Consider the following 18,527-nt stretch of genomic DNA (forward strand, 5'->3'; position numbering starts at 1 on the left):
AGCAATGTAGTTGTATGTCTCCATCTATTATTAATTATATTCTTAATATATTTAAAGGCTATTCCTGTGTTTTTGAGTTAAAGATCTATTGGTTATAAGTATTTAACGATTTATGACTAAATGTTAAAGATTATTACCTGACCTACAATCAGGATTGGGTAATTGACCTTTGGAATATTAATTGTTTTTTTAAAGTACTTACAAAGATAAGCTGCATCCAAATTCTTTATCCCTTAATAAATCTTGGCTTAACTTTTAATAATTCTGCGTATTAAAGCCTCCATAAAGCCTTAAGTAACCGCATTTGTTCTTAATGCCCTGTGATGTAATGAGCATTTTTCTTCTATAAACAGGGCTCTTAGAGAAGAAATAAACTTATGTTTGTTTAAGCAAGTGGTGCCAGTGCAGAGTTACAAATCTGTTTTATTGAGAAAGCGACACAAGCTTGTCTTAAAAAAAGGGAATAAAAGAAAAAACACTTCCAACAATTCACCAAAAAAAGAAAATAACTTTGTCATCACTGCTGGGGTTAAGAGGGAGGGATTTGGTGGGACATTGGGACAGTCTTGACTTCCTTCAGAATCTTCCAGAGCGCTCCCGATCCCTCGACCTCCGCCTTTCGCGGTCCCGTCGTCGATCCCTGGAGCGGGAGCGTCGTTCCCGGGAACGCGAGCGGGAGCGGTGCCTGGTGGGAGAAGAGACATGATACATTTATAAATTCGTATATAGATTCCAACTGAACCTCAAGTAGAAACTTTCACTTTCAAGATTTCTGCACCTTTTCCTGCGGCGGCCATACAGCTCCCTTCGAAGTTCCCGTGATATGGGTTTCAGGTGCATGAAGTTGCAGAAGCCTCCTCGGGTGCACTCTCTGTAGGAGAACAGTACACGCAGGGTTAAAATTAGATCATATTGTATCTGGTGGAGTGGTGCCACAAGGGGAAGGCTCTTCGTTACACATGCTGAGGAGCATGCCAAAACATCTGATAATTTAGCTCCTATCACTGGCAGAGCAAACAAGCGCCGATGCAATGGAAAATCACTGAGACGCTCATAAAGGAGAGGATCAGAGGTTTCCTCACTGTGCAAGGACAAAGTTTATCACTGCATTTCAAAGGAAATGTGATAATTCCCACAGTGCCCATGCAGCAGGTTTGGGTTCAGTGCCTTGCTGAAAGAACGCTGATGTGAACACAGCCAACGGTGAAGCTTCATGTAGCTGTGGGGGGCAAAAATGAGCTCCTGGGCCTCATTTACCCCACACTCACCCCGGTATTATGCCAGTTGATACTGTGCTTCAGTGCTGCATATTCCCAAACAAGATTTCAATTAAATGAGCAGGAAGCAATTTTAACAGAGTAAAGCCTGGAGCTTTCAGGACCCCTGATATTCTGGAGCCTTGGGCCAACTGCTTGCTCCACCCAGCTGGAGCTTACATTAGCTGCAGGGTGAAAAGTGAAGCTTTATCTTGGATTGTCTGGCTGCAGACTCCAACCTCACAACCCTGCTGCCAATGCCACATACCTGTTTCTGCCTTTAACCAAAGCCCACACACAGTTTAATATAAAACTGCTTGTCAAACATTCAAAATATTGTATTAACTTAAATTTTAATATCATATTTTGAATATTTTACAAGGGTTTACAGCTACTGAAGTGTCAAAGCAATCAAAAATAAAGCCAAAGGTCTGCCTTACAACAAAGAAAGCTCAGCTCTTTCTTTAAATATTTTCTGCTATTGCAGTTTTTCAACATTTCAGCACCTGCAGAAAAAGTTTAAATAAATACTGAAATATTTTTAAGCTGGTTCCTCTCACAAATTTAGTTTCTGGTCTGCAGCAACAAGCTGACACAGAAGAAACAGTTAACTAGAGAAAAGGTTTTAAGCGACAGAGAAAAATAATTATCAGTAGCAATCCTGTTATGATGTTTCATTTTTAACTCTGTTACACTTTACATTTCTGAAGAATTCAATGCATTAAATTGTATTATGTTTTATTACATTTACAGGCAGTTTTCAGTGTCGGTGCTTCACAGCTTTCCAGGTGTGACTCACCCCATCTCATACTGGCGGCAGCACGCTTCCCTGAAGTCAGTGACGGGGGAGAGCTCTGCGTGGATGGGTTGACCATTGAACCAGCGGTTGTTAAGGTCCATGACTGCTTTCTCTGCATCCTCCTCACGGCGAAACTGCACACACAGGATGATACACATGTTTAGGAAATAACTGGTGGTAGCTTACATGACATAAATAAATTTAACTACAGAATAATGCATAGACACCCAAAAAAAAAAAAAAAAAATCAAATGAGCCGGGAAACAGAACTCTTTTTATATCAGCCTATAATTGTTTCAATTCAAGATCAGACTGCATTTATATAATCTTTTTCAATAACTTGTAAATACATTTAGATCCATCACCAACCTTAACATAAACGTTCCCCACAAGGTGGTCGCCCAAGTTATCGCACACATTCATCTCCTCCACCTCCCCGTACTTCTCTTCCATCTCCGTGAACACCTCCTGTGGAGAAAATGAGACAGAAAAAGAACAATCAACCTGTCCAACAGGTTCTCGTCCTTTATCTCGCGTTAAAAATCAGCACTTGTTGTCAAGGAAGTTTGATGGCAAGCCAAACACTTCAGCTAACCAGTTTCCTGGGAGGAACCCTGTAGAGGTTACTGCGAGACGTGTTGGGTATCGAAGGAAACAAAACATAATAATCCACTGCAGCAGTTTTACACTAACATAAACTAGTGAGTTAATGTGGAGTTGTTTTGCCAGTGCGGCCAAAACACTCTTTTATACTCTACATACTGTAAAAAATGTTATACTGCAAGTAGCAATTCATTGCATCACTTTTATTTCATACAGAAATGCCAAAGAAGAAGAAATGTCTCAACCACACCTGGTGGGACATTAGATCTTCATCTTGTTTTCCTCAGATCATTATCTAGACTCATCTTAATCACCATTGTTAAAAAAAGAAGGGTATCTTATTTTACTTTCACATATGACCGCAATAAGTTTTTAATTTACAGTACGTGACATTTTCCATGAGGGAAAGCTGATGCAAATTCCTGCTGTGTAAATATTGACTCCTAAACTAATAAAGGATTCTTGACTCAGCAGAGCCAGACAAATTGTTGGCAGTGTCATGTTGCACCTTTCGGCAGCAATGTGTTACAAAAATCAGACAACACAGCTGTGACGTCATGTTGTGCAATTTGCGGGATAAAGACAAGTAAGCACAAAAGGTCACTCACCTCGAAGAACTCATCGTAGTGCTCCTGCATTTCCACATCGCTGACGGCGCCTACAAAATGTCAACAAGGGGACAGTCACGGCAAAACCACGCAGGTGTCAGGAGAAAAGTCTTTAAAACGGACTGTGTAACACCTTTAAACAGACAAAGCTAACTGAAGCAACAGAGCACGATGCTTCTTGTTATAATAGTTTCACTTTTACAAATGTTACCTGTGAGCAATGATCAAAGAGGGAGCATTCTGTATATTTCTGAATGCTACAAAAACAGCCTTTCCCTCTCTCTCTCTCATGGCAATTCGACCAATTTCACAGAAGCAAAGTCAAAACTAGAGCTGACCCCTCTTAGTTTGGTTCACTTAAAAACTTTGTCAAATGTTTTTACCTTTTCCTGTAACTGCATGTACACTATGTGCCGAGGGGCCATGTTGAATATTTAGGTTGACTCAGCTTCAACTAGTTCATGACAAACCCCTGGCTACTATATGAAGGAGGGAGCTGAGGACAGCACTAGTAGAAACCATGAATCATCTTCCATGAATCAAAAGCAGAAACATGTGCTCAATGTAAAACTGTAATGTGACTGTAGGAAAGAGCAGAGGAACAGTAAGTTAATTATAGCTCTTTAGTCTATCACATCTGTTAGAAACAAGCACAATGAAGGATGTGAAACCAAAGCTGTTCTGTGCTCATTACTGCACCACACTGAGTCAGGTACTTCTGAGTTAGGCCTGGAAAACATGCAAAACAGCACGAGGCCAGTTATACTAACTCCAGGAAATGATGTCCCTGGAAGATTATATTCCTACACTGAGCCAGGTTTATGTGGGGAGGTGTGACACAGTAAATCAAGTGGTCGGTGCTGGAGGGTCCTGCAGATGACGGGAGAAACTTACAGTGTAAACCATCAGCAGACTGGGCAGAGTTTTGAAGGTTATGAAGGTAAATGTTCAAGAGGGAAATGGTCTGAAATACAAAACGTAAACTTCTGTGATATAAATCCAACCAAATATAGAGCTGGGGAGGGAAAAAAAAAAAATTTGATTAGATATTTTTCTGTCAGGAAATTGCACTAAGTTCCACCTGATTATGTGACGGAAGAAGCTGCATTAACTGCGCCCCCTCACTGTTTTGTAGATCGTAAAGATGTTAGCATGTTTACGTTTAGTTAGCAGGAAACTGGTGAAAAATAAGACAACAATTTTCGGCTGTACAGTGTGGCTATTCCATGTTAGACAGGAAGCATGGCGGAAAAATATCTCTGCGGTTTAACTGTTATTTTTCACAAATTCATGAGAGGTCATTTTAAATGATTATTAAGTATTAACGTATTGATATGAAACAGCCATATAACTGTTTTATATCAACAGCAGAATGAATGCAATCAAGACCAAAGAGAAACAGTGGCCCTCTTCCTCCATTACACACCTACCTGTATGAAAGGTTCTGCTTCAGCTCTACTAGACTGGACTCCACATATATTTAAATGAACACACCTAACACACACACGCACTTTGGTATTGTAGCATAACAAGCACAGTCTGTTACTGTTCGTTTTGTTTGTGATACCTGTGGCCTGCACTGCACTGAGAGTCACGTGCGGGCTTCAGCTACTCAAGGTTGAAAAACAGATGGTCACAAACAGGTGCTTGTGCTTGTTGTTGGTATTAGGTGATAACCGATGGAAGACTGGGTATTTGGTCTGGGACTCTCAGGAGATAACAGGGTCCCGACTGAGTCTACGGCTAACAGGGCTGAAGCAGTACCTCAAATCTGTTGTTAAACGCCGATTTTAGGAACGGAAAGGCAGGTTGTTGACAATTGATTTTTTTTACTTACAGCGAGAAGCGTCTGCGGTCTGTGCACTGTTCTGGGGATTACGGTAGATGTTCTGAATCAAGATGGTCTGCAGAGGAAAGAACAAAAAGATATGTGATCAGACAGGATTTTTTGGTGTTTGTCTAGTCGTGTGCCATTTCTGATGACAACGACTTCTATTGTAGCTTGTTTGCATCTTCTGACAGTCATGCAGGCACAACATCCTTTGAATCTATTTGCCAGGAAGCTAAAGAAAATAAATTGATGATTATAACAGGTCAGGTAAGTTACAGTCCACCTTTGGGTTAAGCTCATCATACCGAGACATCCTCCTGAAATAACTTCAGCAAACTGCCCTCACCCACCTACAAACTTTGCTTAACAAGTTTAATCTAACTGAAAATTAGATCATTAGAGAAGATCATAACTGCAAAACATGGGATCTATAATAGACCTGCGGGGAATAAGAAATGACTAACACATTAAACAAAATCTTCTCATGGGTGTGGAACAATTTGAGCAGAACACTGTAAATACAACTTACACTTAATATTTAACTAAACTTAGTGCCTTACAGTTGTATGTTACTGACTTACAGCACTGAACAATGGCCAGAGGTACTTTTGCAGAACATTATGATGTCACAGTGAATTTGACCTTTGACCATTTGGATATAAAATGCCATTATTTTCATTAGATATTTGTGTTAAATTGTGTTGTAATTAGCGTCATGACTTCCCTCAAGGTTTTACTAAGATATCACGTTCACGAGAATGGGACGAGTTCAAAACCATGACGCGATATGTCAGTCTAGCAGAATAAAGCCGTTTTTATTGATGAGAAAAAAAACTTTCTTGGGATCCTCACCTGGCTGAAGGTTGGTTTGTTGTGCAATCTCGAGCAGCGGTCTCCATGTCTGCAAGCTCCAATTTTAAAATAGAAGGAACAATTGACCCTGGAAAAGAAGGAGTAGTGTCATCACGTGTGCAGTTGGCTGGATAATCAGCCAGAATAAATCTGATGAAATAACATAAATCAACATGTCACCGAGTGCAACAGTGTGACTCGTTAATGTGTTTCATAGTTTGTTGAGAAGAATTATTCCTCTGTGAGTTATATGGCACAGAGGAATAGAGCAGACCTACAGAAGAAAGTCCTATAAGCACTACAGTAGCTATGGGAGCTTTATTGATATATTATTATCAAAATACTAAATTAGATATTGTGTGGAAATCATATTATCAGAATGACTGTGTTTACATGTGCATCACTGTGCTGGTTATGGGCTGAACATGTAAACATCTCCTGATTCAGGTTTCATTCTTGATGTTGAGAAATCAAGACAACTACACACAGATAATCATAAAGGATAATGTTATGACTAACCAGGTTTCTCCTTTTCTTAGTGTTTACTTCTGTCAACTTATTTGAACGAGTGAAATGAAATGTACATGGTTCTGCTTGGCTAGCTTAATTATTGTTTGGTTTTGAGCTATCTCTGGGACCACCACATATTCAAACTCCAAATCTTACTCACATTACTGTAGTAAAAGCACAATAATGCGATAATTAATTTAGTAAGTTGCAAACAGTTTCCTAGCCTTGGATGTGTAAGATGCTTTTTGCTGCACTCCACTGGTAACACGAAAGAAAACAATCCGCCTGAGCGAAGCAGTTTCTCTGCTAACAGCCTCGTTTATTAACCAAGCTAAGCGTTGCCTGACTGTTAAATAACCCATAAAGTATGCTTTAAATGTTTATGTGTGCACCACAGAAAGGTGGTCGTTTTTGTAAAGTAAAACATTTTGGCGCAAACCAACAGTACAGAGTAGCTGCAGGTTGGCTAAGGTGTCTTCATGAGTTTCATTCAATGCGTTAGCTTCCTCTTGCTAATGTAAGCTTCACGGAGACTCTCCGCGGGGCTGCGGCAGCAAACTGAGTCCCACCGGCGGCGAGGAAGAGCCGCTGCAAACACAATTTCTACAAAACGAATCACTTTGGCGACTATTATCATAAATATTAAATAAAACTTACTTGTCTTTCTCTGTGCCGAAAATGGATGCCAGATACTCCGCCATTTTCGGCTCGTCGAAACGTAATCAAGTACGTCATTACGTAAAGGGAGCGCGTCTGCGCAGTGCGCTGCCCCTGAACGCCACATATCTGCGCTGTTGAGAAGGGATTTAAACAATGGTTTTCCTGTTGTCTCAGAAAAGTCTACTTGTTTTATGGCTCAAATGGCCTCAAGATGTCGCCACAATTAGTCAGTTTTACTTGTAATTTTTAATTTTCATCCTCTCCCTAAAAAGAAGTCACCAATAGGTTTTCCAGTGGTGGGTCATCAACCACTGTGTACAGTCTATGGTACAGATTTGAGGTGCTTATAACAAATTGTTATAGATTAAATTATTCAGGATAAACTAGCCTAGATACAATTAGCAGAGCATCATTTATAATAATCCTAACACTGAATATAAAACACTCTGAAAACAGCTATTCTATCAATAGCTAATTATAATAAAATTAATAATAATAATAACAACAACAACTTTTGTAGTATTTCTGGCAGCATTTGGTACCTACACTTTTATCTGTTACAAGTTTCTAGATGTAATTGTTGTTGTTTGAGATAATGACAGGTAATGATGTTGATGAATATCTCCATTATAAGGAGAGTTTAGTTCACTGCCTTTCATTGAAAAATGTTGAAGTTGTTCTGCCACTACAATGATCTTACATTGCAGAAGAACATTTTATATATAAAACATACAAAAACCATCATAATATGGAGCAGAGTTTGCCTACATATAGCATTAAAACCTGTGTTGGTACTTTCCCACCACCCTGCTTGTCTATATTTTATACATATTTCATATATTTCTACACATATATATCTGTATTGTAAAGGAACACAATATGGGGAATTTTAGGACATTGGTTAAAAATAGCTACAATGGCTGCAGCAGAGTTTGAGGTCCTGACTTTTTGCATAGCCTCAAAGCACTGGAGCCTGCATGAAAAACGAGTGGCGTGCTCTTTTCAGACCTGAATGGGGCTGAGTCATTGCACAGGCTGATGGTAATGCCTTGTTTCAACCACGCACACACTTCAACAGAGTGGGCATTAAAGCTAAAGAGGCCACAGCGTCCCCATCCCCTCCTCAGCGACTGTAGATCTTCCACGGAAACCACACCGCTGTGCACAGGGCCACACAAGTTTGCAGGAGATGCAGACGGTAAAGATGAGAGGATGGGTGAGAAGGGAGGAAGTCAGCTTGTTAAGGCTGAACCACAGAGACTGACAAAAAGTGATGAACAACATGTAAAGGTGCGCAGTCTGAAACAAGACTCGGAAATGAAAAGAGAGTGCGAGAGGGTGAAATTGTAGTAAAACCTAACATCTCTGCCGTAGCTGTACCATAGCAAAGCCTTGCACCTGAAACTGTGGGAACCCCCCTGTTTTGAGATGTTTCACTACGTTGGACCTGCAGCACTTGCAGAAGCAAGACCACCCACCGGCTTACATTCATCTCCACTTCATTCGCCGCCCCTATTTTCAGGGGGAAACAGGCAGAGGTAGGACAGGAGCGAGCAGAGACAAGAGAAAGAGGAAGCAGTACAGTAAGTAGCACAGATCAGCGCTTCTCTATTTTGTTGAACCAAATAATGATGCACTTGGAGGGACATTTCCCACTTGGATTGTCTGCGAGTGGAAGATGACAGGAGGTTTTCTTACTGCTCCCATCATGAGGCCTAACTTCTGCTGGACCATCCTGCGTGTGTCCATCTTGGTGGTGATGGTTCTCACCTTAAACGCTGACAGTAAGTTACTATTTTTTGCATATTGTGCCGTCTCAGTATTTGTGTGGTGTTACCCTTCCTTCCTCTGTAGGTCTGTGATGCATTAAATCAGGTCTTTGGACTAAAAAGTCAGCTTTTTAAAAAATTCTTGCCACCATCTAAATTCTGTGGTAAGGGTTGGTGTTTTTCTGTAAGTGTAATGAACTTTAAAGCGTTGTGTACAAGTCCACACTGGATTCAGACTTTAAAAGGTCAGCGTTGGCGTACAGTTACATCCCAAAGACCACCATTGGCACAGTTTGGTGTAAAAGTCGCCGCAGATATCGGCTTTCGTGGTAGGTTTATCGTGATTGGGCCACGATTCTTCCTTTGGGCGTATGACGTCAAAGGTACAATTTACCTTAAATTTGTAAATTTTACCACAAATGTGTGTTGAATTTTTAAAAAATACATAGTTTCAGGTGCTAAAAAGGCTGCTTACATTTCATTTCTTCCATAACAGGAGGTTTGTTGTGCGCGTGGGAGCCCGATGGAAACAATTAGAGATGTTATTTCAAACAATAAGATTTTCTTTTTCTTCAGCTTACTCATTAGCTTCATTAAATCATCTACCCACTTCTTTCTTATTTTGAATTGTTGATATAGACAAGAAAGGTAATTTTCTCATTTCCTTTCTGTATTTATATAGATTCTGTGGTTTTCTCAGTGGTCTGAGGGCAGGACAGCTGTTATTTAACGATGGCTCACTGTGGGCCAGTGGGCCATCACCATATTTTTAACCAGTTCAATGGACTTTATTCAAAGCAAAATCATCACCCATGGAAAAACCCCTTGATTTAAATGGAAAATCCATCATCTCAAACCAAGAAAGTTGACATTTCCAGAGCGAAAAGTCCAGTCCTCGTGGAGATATACAGCAGATGTTTAAATTTACAATTTATCAGAGCACTTAAAGATCATGTGACATGTCTGAAAGCTCCAGAACAGCTACTAAATGGACCTTGCAGTGAGACTGTTTTATCAGCTGCTATCCGCAAAGTTAAAAATGATCTCCGGTGTAACATGTATGATGAATCTGATACATGTGGCTTTAAGGTTCCCCATGAGTGAATCTACTTTAGGTTGAGCTCACTCTCAGTTCCTTCAACCACTGGATCTCATGCAAATTTTGCTCACAATTAAATGTCACAAAAGTCGCGTTTTCAGTATGTTTAGTTAGTTTTTACTTTCATTTTTACTGTAGTTAGTCATGCAGCACTTGTATTATTGTGTGTGATGGTAATTTTTGTCTCATTAAGAAAGTTTTATGCAGCTAATGTACTTCAAATATGTGTTTTGTGTCCTTTAACCCATATAACAACATGTTTCTCCTGCAGGTGAAGACTCAGTCTGTGTCCCAGGAATCAAAGTACGCCGCAACACGGCTTATGAGGTCGTCCTTGGACAAGACCTGATCTTAAACTGCACAGTTGTTTTCTGCAACAGTTCACCACCAGCAGTGTCCTGGTATAAAGTTGAAGGATCTATTAATGTGCCCATTAATGTCAGCAGTAGCAGTCACATTAAAGCAGAGTGGAAAGAGTTAAGCCATTCTGAAGGGGTATTACATTTGATTTTCCAAAATATACTCAGCAGCGACTCAGGTCTGTATCGGTGTGGAAGTGGAAATGACATAAGTCACAAAATCAACGTCTCTGTCAGTGGTGAGTGTGACTTTTTCAGCAGTTTTTATTTATACCTGTCTGTCAGACTGAACTGATTTAGGAAACCTGTGCTTGCACTGTGTGACTTACATTTCTAACTGCTCCTGAATATTAACTGAACGACTGCAGCTACATCTGGTTTCATTTCGTGGCATAAAACATTTCTGATGTAGAATTATCCAGACTATCTTCATATCACGAAGTCTTACAACAGCAGCTCTGTATTGTTTTGTAGGTGTTGGTGAATTTACCACTGTTAGATGGGAGAATAACACAAGTAAGAAAAGTTTATTCACAGTGTTTTGATGCTATTTAACCTGCTTTATTCTGAATCATCAATCATTTGTTTTGTTGTTCTTTCAAGGACTGTGGCCTATATAACTTAAGTTTATATAGAGTCCTTAAGGACACATTCATGTTGAGTCACTACTTTGTATCTTGCAGCCAGCACAACTTCTAATCCTGAAATCACAGAAAATATATTGATGTACGTGTATCCTGCTGCTGGGATTGTGACAGTTGTCATCGTAGTGATAGTTATATCCATCATATCTTTGCGAGGGTGTAAAGGTGAGATGTTCCCTTTTTTTTCAATGTAATTCTCTATTCCAAGATAAAAAGAATAACTAACTTCACCAAAATGTCCTTCATGCAGGGAAATCAAAGAAAGAGACACAAACTGAGAATCAGGTGAGACAAAAATACATGTCAGACTTATATCCACCTTATTCCATTATCATTCCGTCAAACTGTTTAATGCAATATACATTTTTGGATGTGTGCAGTACATGGCAATCCCCATGGTCGAGCAGCCCCTCCCACATGTCAGCCTCCAGCCCTCCCCGAGAGAAAGCCCCTCCGTCCCGCCATCTCGGAGATCCACCCGGAGGAAGAGACCGTCCTCACAACCCAATGAGTTGCTAGATAACGAGCATGTTTATGACCGGGTGAAAGACAGAGAAAGACAGAGGAACGCGGTGGAGGATGAGGGGAGCTCTGTCGTCTACGCCGCCCTCAACCATCAGCTGCCACCGGGCGCTGCTGCTCCTCGGACGTGGAGGCCACAGGAGGAGTTTTCAGAGTACGCGGCTATTCGCGTGTCCTAAAGACCCCAACCCAGTTGGACTGAATCACTTCAACCCAGAAGATAGTAAACTCCACTCACACTAGAGGACCACTGACAAACAACTGGTACAAACTGGTGCATCCCAGAGGAGCTCAAGAGGGCAATTAAAAGTGGATACAATGAGCCTCTCACAGCAGTCTTGGACAGATAAAGGGACTTTTTTTTCCCTTTTACATTTTTGTAAAAAATGCCCTTTTTTCTCACATGAGGAAGCCACAGCACAGAGTATCCACTCAGTCTACCCAAGACTCCAAAGATTTACCAAATAATTTCAGAGCTAAAATGTCCATCTTCGGCCTTTGGTCAGTACTGTAAAGGTCTTGCACACCTGCACAGGTGATCTCTGGTTAGACCTCTGCTCAAGTTGAAGCTATGGTGACGTCATCATAAACCAACAGTCCGTTGGCCGCGTATCAGTAAGGGAACTATAGACAGGCAGTGAAACTTTGAGTTGAGATTATTTTGTTGAAGTGTAATCACCAGAGCAAGAAGACCGTTGAACCAGTGTCAAATTAAGTATATTGCATCATCCTTGTCCTCTGGAGCCTGAATACCACTGAGTTCAATTTGCCAAATTGAAACTCTTGAGGATGTCAGATTTTTACCATGCACTCTGCATTGAGAAAGGCCCAATCTGTTCACAACCATACAATCCAGAGAAGAGGTCTAATTAGATTAGATTACAATAGATTAGAGAGTCTTTATTGTCCTGTGGCGCAATTGGTTTGCAAATTCTATTTCTGCCAAAATGACTTTTGCCCTCTGACTTGATAAACGTGGGTGAGATCATTCAAGTTGGTGCCACTGATGCAATCATGCACCATAAGTTAAAGTGTCACATACACAGAGGCTGACCAGCAAATGCAACAACAAATGAAAAACATTTTTTAATATTTGTGTCCTGTTAATAAAAGATTTGCATCTTCATTAGGAGTCAGTGGGCTCGGGGCTGATTTCACAGACAGGGTGAGGAGTCAGAAAGTATAAAGAGACGGACTAATGTTGCGTTGGATTTTGGTTTTTCAATTGGATTTGTCTCCAATCTATAGAATTACACCAGCTTTATCCTCTGAGATACAAGTGAGAAAAGGGATGAAATGAGCCAAAGTCCTCAGACTCTGTCGATCGACAGCACAGGAAAGGTCAAAAGTAGCACCGTGTGTTACCAAATTAAATGTATCTTTACAGAATTTATGCAAACTGTCTACGACTAATACGGTTTTGTGTGTGATCTTTTTTGAATGTTTTGTGTCATGCATCCACCGTCCAGAAAACTGTGACTCGGGGTGTTGCACATCTGTGACTTGAATTTACTCCTCTGAGTGATGCCACGTCTATAAACAGTAATGTTTTCATGACTGTACGACTTGTATCATATCAACTCTTCATGTATTTTCTGACTCAATGAATGACTAATGACCTTCTGTAATTTTGTGTTCCACAAACCTGTAGAATTACTGATTGTGATTCTTTAACTGGGAAATACAGAGAATGTGATGATTATCTGATCATTTTGTGCAATCAAATAACATAACGTGCATCTGTAAGTGTTTGATTTGAAATAAGATTATATGATGCTATCACTGCTGACTTGTTCTGGCACTTTGTTTTCTGTAACGCCCTGGAGGCAGAGATGTTCACTCAAAAATTACCAAAGGTTCAGATCTACAAGGGCTGAAAAAAACCTGCGTGTGTGTGTGTGTGTGTGAGTGCTTGAAATGCCCTAATCAAAAACAGGAAGTAAAGTCGACCACATGCCATATACTGTGACATGTAGAGCACACCTAAACTAATAGTCGTACAGCAGAGGACAGAAGAGGTTCTTCAAGAGTCTCCGCCATGAGATCGAACCACTGCCTGACCATCCTCCATGCTTCTGTCTTGGCGTTGCTCGTTGGGACTGTGGAAGCGGATAGTAAGTCAGTGTTTATTTTATTTTTATTTCTTGATCGCTCTCTCAGTCTGAGGAGGTCTTTGCTTCTCTGACGCTCGGTATACGCCTTCACGAATATCAATCAGATAAGTTATGTTTTGCAATTTTAACGGTTATAAAGACTGAAAAAAAATCAAATATACTTATTATACCTCACATGTAAATCCAGAGCAGGGAGCACAATACACAGAAAAACATAATGAAAAAAAACATCATCTGCCATTTACTGTATGAACTATTTTAGTTCATTGTTTTCACCTCTGATCTTTATAGAGGTATGTGTTTATGAAAATATAGCCATACTTCTCATACAACCATTTAAGGAAGCATATATGACTGTAATATCAACACTTTCTTGGCCCAGATGCATTGTTTCACTTCACTTTGAAAATGCGGATTGTAGAGCAGCTCTTTCACCTTGGATTGAGCCTCTTAAGGTGCACATCTCTTTTGTTAAAGTCTGAATCTAATGTCTACATCAAATTGCATCTTTTGTTTTCCTGCTACAGTGTAAATATAATTTCTGTAAACCACTATTCCTAGATTCTGCCTTGAGAAGAAATTAGAAATTAGAGGTAGATATTTGATTTAAGTAGAATACTGTTAGTTCTTTGTCTTTGTAAATGGAAAACTTTTTTTTCCGCGCAGCCAATCAAATCGCTTCATTTTATACCATATTTGGAGAAAGCAGTAAGCAGCAGTAATGGTCACACTGACTAACAGCCAAACAGCAGCCCAATACACAACACAAGAACCACATACTGTGAATAACAACCACATTAGCTTTCCTGCTAAAGTCTCCGACCTCTCTCACAAACATGAACAATGTCTTCATCTGCACCTTAACTTAACCAAACAAAAAAATCATGGCGGAAAAGGCCGCTGCTAACATCAGTTTGCAGGTAGCGACAGTAATTAACTGCTCAGCTACAGCACATTAAATAGCATGAAACCATCCTGCAAATGTGACATGGGTTTGGTGATAATACTGTTTCTACAGAGCTCATTCATCTCAGTTTGTCCTTCGCTGCTCTGTAGATACTGTATATGCTGAAAGAGAGGTTGAAAATTGCTTTAACCACAAAGCCTCCAAAGCTGACCTGAATTTTGATGGTCACAGCTGCAGCATAAAAAACCCCCCCAAACACCAAAAAAAAAAACATTACAGTAATTCATCTACAAGCTGATTTTTAAGCAAACTTTGTAAAACTTCATGCTTTGATATTCTGTATTTCATTTCATACATATTTCATTTTCCTTTTGCACCATAACGCAGTTTATGAAACTTAAGTGGGAGTGTACGTGAGGATTAACGGCACAGTTGCAGCAGTTCCTGTGTCCTGGTTACACGAGAGAAAACCTCTGTCGCTGCCGACGTCAGCAGAAGCCGTCACACTGAAATAGAACCGGACACCTTCAGACATTTAGAGGGAGCATCACATTTCATCTTTCCTGTGTGATTTTCACAATCTTACAAAGAAAGTTTCATGTGACTAATGTGTTTCGTGTCCAACTAATATAACAACTACCATCAACTTCTTTATAAAAGATGTTTTGTCACATAATAAATAATGTTGTTGGTCTGAAGCCTTTATTCAAAATCCTGTTATATTCTGTTATCATTATCTGGACTCAAATGTTTCACAGTATCAAGCATAGATAAATTCATTTTATCATTTGTAATCTGCATGTGTTGTCATGTTTCTCCTGCAGGTGAATGTGAAACAGGAATGAAAGTACGTCGCAACACCGTTTACGAGGCCCTCCATGGACAAGACCTGATCATAAACTGCATAGTTGTTTTCTGCAACAGTTCACCACCAGCAGTGTCCTGGTATAAAGTTAATGGATCTATTAATGTCCCTGTTGATGTCAGCAGTAGCAGTCACATTAAAGCAGAGTGGAAAGAGTTAAGCCATTCTGAAGGGATATCACATTTGATTTTCCAAAATATACTCAGCAGCGACTCAGGTCTGTATCGGTGTGGAAGTGGAGATGCTGTAAGTCACCAAATCAACGTCTCTGTCAGTGGTGAGTGATCCTCTCTGCACAGCAGGACTGTATCTATACTGGACCGTACTGACACAGGAAACTATTTCTTTTGTGGTTTATAAACAGTCTGAATGTTTTCAGGTTGTGTCACCACAGATGAGCCCACCACAGTTTTGCAGATGACATTGGAAAAGGGTAAGAACTTACTTCACTCTCAGCTGCACGTATGGTTAATGTGGGACAGGTCTCTTTTTTTTTTTTTTACGTGAATTAAATTTACACACATTAGTGTTTCTTTGATGCTGAGTCAAAAGTCCTGTCTCTTTGCAGGGGCCCCGACAGCTCAGACCCCTTTCTGGCCATGTGGGTTCCGTGTTGTTTCAATCATGCTGTTTCTCATCATAGTGATAGCTATATGGGCTACATCAAAGTGCAGGTGTAAAGGTGAGACGTTTTGATTTTTACATACATAATTGCTTTGTTGGTCAGGGTCAGTCAGCACTGTGCTCTGCAGACCTCCTGCTGAGAGGACGGGGTCGCACCTGCCGAACAAAACAGTGAAAAACTGATTAAAAATAATACAAAACAATAAGAATAATTATGTATGACTGTGCCTGTTCCCTATCATGAGTCTGGGGAGTAATTGATCTTACCTGATGTCCACCCAAGGTGTCTGCTGTGCAGGAGGATCCAGGAACGCGGCAGAGCCGAGCTGCCAGCCTTCCCATCAGGCCTCACCTACCGTTCATATCTATGAAAACGACCCATCTGTGCCTTGAGATTAATCTGCTTAATTAAACCAGATGATATTACAGCTATGATTAATATCAAAACAGTTCATATTAATCATTTCAAGACTGGAACTCTTTTCTGATATATAACATTTTTACTGATTTCTGTGTCAAATGAGTCAATCAGTGCTGGGGTTTGCTATTATTGTGCTTTGTGCTGTGATGTTATATATTATTGATTAGGTTTCCAAATCTTTAAAATAGTCAAGTCTTTTTTTTTTTTTTTTTTTTTACTATGACAAAATCTGCTTCATTCAAACGCTTCTGAATTCCTGTAAATCAAACTATCATACCACAGAAGTGAAATATCATACATGAGAAGCCACTTTTGAACGATATGCCAAGACTGTGTGTGTGTGTGTTACACATTTACAGGTAAATAGTTTTGTTTCCTGTATAGGTGTCAACCTTTGTGCACACATCCGGTACAAATGCCTCTTTTAAAAGTGACTGTCTTTGTGTATTGGTGTGTTTGTTTGCACCTCTGTTCTTCGTGCTCTCTGTTGCTGATGATTGAAGTAGCTTTTCTTCTTTGGGCTCGGTGTCTGATGTGCACTTGGAAGCAGACAGACTGTCAACTGACGAACAGGAAGTTGAATTAAACCACTCGTCACGTAATGCAAAAACAAAGGAATTGAAGTTGTTTTACAGTGGAGGACATGAATCAGAAACATACCGCCCTACTCATCAGCGGACTCAAGCTCAGAGTTCATCCAGCTGTTGAAGGAATGATGTTTTACTGGAAAATAAAAATGCATTGTCTATTTATTATTTATTTATTGTTATTGTTCTTGTTGTTATTGATATTTTTGGAGTTAAAAAAACTGAACACATCAACCTTGCATATGTTAATGTGCATAAATAAATATGTTGCAATAAAAAAGATAAAAGCTAATCATTATTTTCTGGGCTATTAGCTTTCTAATGTAACCTAAATTCATTTAGAAAAGCTATTCACATTTTAAGTGTAAAACAAGAGATGATCGCAGAGTTAGCAAACTACAAGACTAAGTCTACAGAGACGCTAGTGGCTCTTTGAGACTGTACATAGGCACAGTGGTGCTTTGAGCTAAATGCTAAAACATCTTAATTTAACATGTTAGCATGCCAATATTTGATATGAGCACTGAAGATGATGGGAGTGTCAATATTGCAGGTGTTTGGTTATAAATGAAAGTATTGCACAAACAAAAGTTTGTCATGCTATCCAAACAATAGTTGTACATTTATTTCACTCAAAACCACAAATTTCAACTTCATGGTGGCGCTGGTGGAAAAGACAGGGACTTTCAGTCACTATCACTAACGTCGGTAGAATTTATCCCTTGATATGGATATTTGTGAAAAAGGTCAATAGGTTAAAATAGCATTTAATTTAATGTTTACAGAATAATTTGATTTAATCAGTAGATAAATAACAACCAGGCAACAATAACAACAAAATGTTAGCAAGCTCTAGTCTGAGTATTAACTTTCTACTCGCACACTAATTCAACAAAACTATTTGTCATTGAATTTGACTATAAATGTCACCTGTGGACTTGCATTGTGCATTTTAATATTTGCAAATGTGCATATCTAAACCTTGCATGACAATACAGTGCATTTAAGTTAGTATTATGCCATATTTACACACTGAAATCAATTAGCTGCTTGATGCTAATGCTTTTGTAGGGCGAGGTGGTAATAATCCCATCAATCCCAACGATAAGTCTGTGACATTTCACTGTGTGTCACCTGAGGAGGTGCTGAAGTACGTGTTTCGAGCTCATCATAAGACCAGCTCCCACCTTAAATCCAGGAAATGACACCTTTCACTTCAGACTGAAACCAGATGCAATCTCAATAAAAAACTGAACCAATCTCCACAGCATAACTCATGTGAAATTTTAAAGGTCATCCTATGTCTGCAACAGGAACCACATCAAAAAGGACTTTGAAAGCTCCATGAAAACGTTATTTGCCATTAAAAGATAGTGGAATGTAAATTTTAATTACAGGAAAATTAATCAATACTTTATCATCCATAACAAGCAATGCCATTACACTTATATTTATAATTAACATTAAATGAGCAACTGCTTAGCACCTTGATTTCAG

General features: G+C 39.6%; 3 protein-coding genes across 5 annotated transcripts; 2 read left to right on the plus strand and 1 right to left on the minus strand.

The window, feature by feature from the left end:
• Positions 1 to 405: 405 nt before the first annotated feature.
• LOC139609545 (splicing factor U2AF 35 kDa subunit-like) lies at positions 406 to 7,236 on the minus strand. 2 transcript variants are annotated; one of them, XM_071464281.1, is made up of 8 exons: positions 7,117 to 7,236; positions 5,950 to 6,037; positions 5,104 to 5,170; positions 3,267 to 3,316; positions 2,425 to 2,523; positions 2,056 to 2,189; positions 779 to 871; positions 406 to 685 (listed from the first exon to the last, which is right to left on the minus strand). In XM_071464281.1, the coding sequence occupies exons 1-8, from the start codon at positions 7,158 to 7,160 to the stop codon at positions 577 to 579; spliced, it is 684 nt and encodes a 227-aa protein (XP_071320382.1). In that variant the 5' UTR covers positions 7,161 to 7,236; the 3' UTR covers positions 406 to 576. The 2 variants fall into 2 exon arrangements, with proteins under 2 accessions (XP_071320382.1, XP_071320383.1); XM_071464282.1 differs by lacking the exons at positions 5,104 to 5,170; positions 5,950 to 6,037; positions 7,117 to 7,236 and adding an exon at positions 4,161 to 4,220.
• Positions 6,034 to 13,301, plus strand: LOC139609544 (uncharacterized). 2 transcript variants are annotated; one of them, XM_071464280.1, is made up of 7 exons: positions 6,039 to 8,702; positions 8,833 to 8,903; positions 10,259 to 10,585; positions 10,821 to 10,862; positions 11,030 to 11,155; positions 11,241 to 11,275; positions 11,371 to 13,301. In XM_071464280.1, the coding sequence occupies exons 2-7, from the start codon at positions 8,879 to 8,881 to the stop codon at positions 11,689 to 11,691; spliced, it is 876 nt and encodes a 291-aa protein (XP_071320381.1). In that variant the 5' UTR covers positions 6,039 to 8,702; positions 8,833 to 8,878; the 3' UTR covers positions 11,692 to 13,301. The 2 variants fall into 2 exon arrangements, with proteins under 2 accessions (XP_071320380.1, XP_071320381.1); XM_071464279.1 differs by having other exon boundaries at positions 6,034 to 8,903.
• Positions 13,302 to 13,436: 135 nt separating this feature from the next.
• Positions 13,437 to 17,322, plus strand: LOC139609546 (B- and T-lymphocyte attenuator-like). The gene is made up of 5 exons (XM_071464283.1): positions 13,437 to 13,626; positions 15,358 to 15,675; positions 15,778 to 15,831; positions 15,967 to 16,080; positions 16,306 to 17,322. Exons 1-5 carry the CDS (start codon positions 13,551 to 13,553, stop codon positions 16,413 to 16,415), a joined length of 672 nt encoding a protein of 223 aa, XP_071320384.1. The 5' UTR covers positions 13,437 to 13,550; the 3' UTR covers positions 16,416 to 17,322.
• Positions 17,323 to 18,527: the final 1,205 nt, after the last annotated feature.

Source organism: Trachinotus anak, unplaced genomic scaffold, assembly GCF_046630095.1.
Source record: "Trachinotus anak isolate AG129_WGS33_773 ecotype Australia unplaced genomic scaffold, CSIRO_AGI_Tana_v1 ptg000026l, whole genome shotgun sequence".
NCBI classification, from domain to species: Eukaryota; Metazoa; Chordata; class Actinopteri; order Carangiformes; family Carangidae; genus Trachinotus; species Trachinotus anak.

What these genes read in the sequence shown, in the direction of transcription:
- LOC139609545 (XM_071464281.1), bottom strand. Translation starts at nt 7,160, where the DNA reads ATGGCGGAGTATCTGGCATCCATTTTCGGCACAGAGAAAGACAA. An exon ending in GACCGCAGACGCTTCTCGCT is followed by an intron (nt 3,317 to 5,103) that starts GTAAGTAAAAAA and finishes GACATTTTGTAG; the next exon opens with GCGCCGTCAGCGATGTGGAA. An exon ending in TGCCGCCAGTATGAGATGGG is followed by an intron (nt 872 to 2,055) that starts GTGAGTCACACC and finishes GTTCTCCTACAG; the next exon opens with AGAGTGCACCCGAGGAGGCT.
- LOC139609546 (XM_071464283.1), top strand. Translation starts at nt 13,551, where the DNA reads ATGAGATCGAACCACTGCCTGACCATCCTCCATGCTTCTGTCTTGGCG. An exon ending in GCAGATGACATTGGAAAAGG is followed by an intron (nt 15,832 to 15,966) that starts GTAAGAACTTAC and finishes GTCTCTTTGCAG; the next exon opens with GGGCCCCGACAGCTCAGACC. An exon ending in ATCAAAGTGCAGGTGTAAAG is followed by an intron (nt 16,081 to 16,305) that starts GTGAGACGTTTT and finishes TGTCCACCCAAG; the next exon opens with GTGTCTGCTGTGCAGGAGGA.
- LOC139609544 (XM_071464279.1), top strand. Translation starts at nt 8,798, where the DNA reads ATGACAGGAGGTTTTCTTACTGCTCCCATCATGAGGCCTAACTTCTGC. An exon ending in TCTCACCTTAAACGCTGACA is followed by an intron (nt 8,904 to 10,258) that starts GTAAGTTACTAT and finishes TTTCTCCTGCAG; the next exon opens with GTGAAGACTCAGTCTGTGTC. An exon ending in ATCTTTGCGAGGGTGTAAAG is followed by an intron (nt 11,156 to 11,240) that starts GTGAGATGTTCC and finishes TCCTTCATGCAG; the next exon opens with GGAAATCAAAGAAAGAGACA.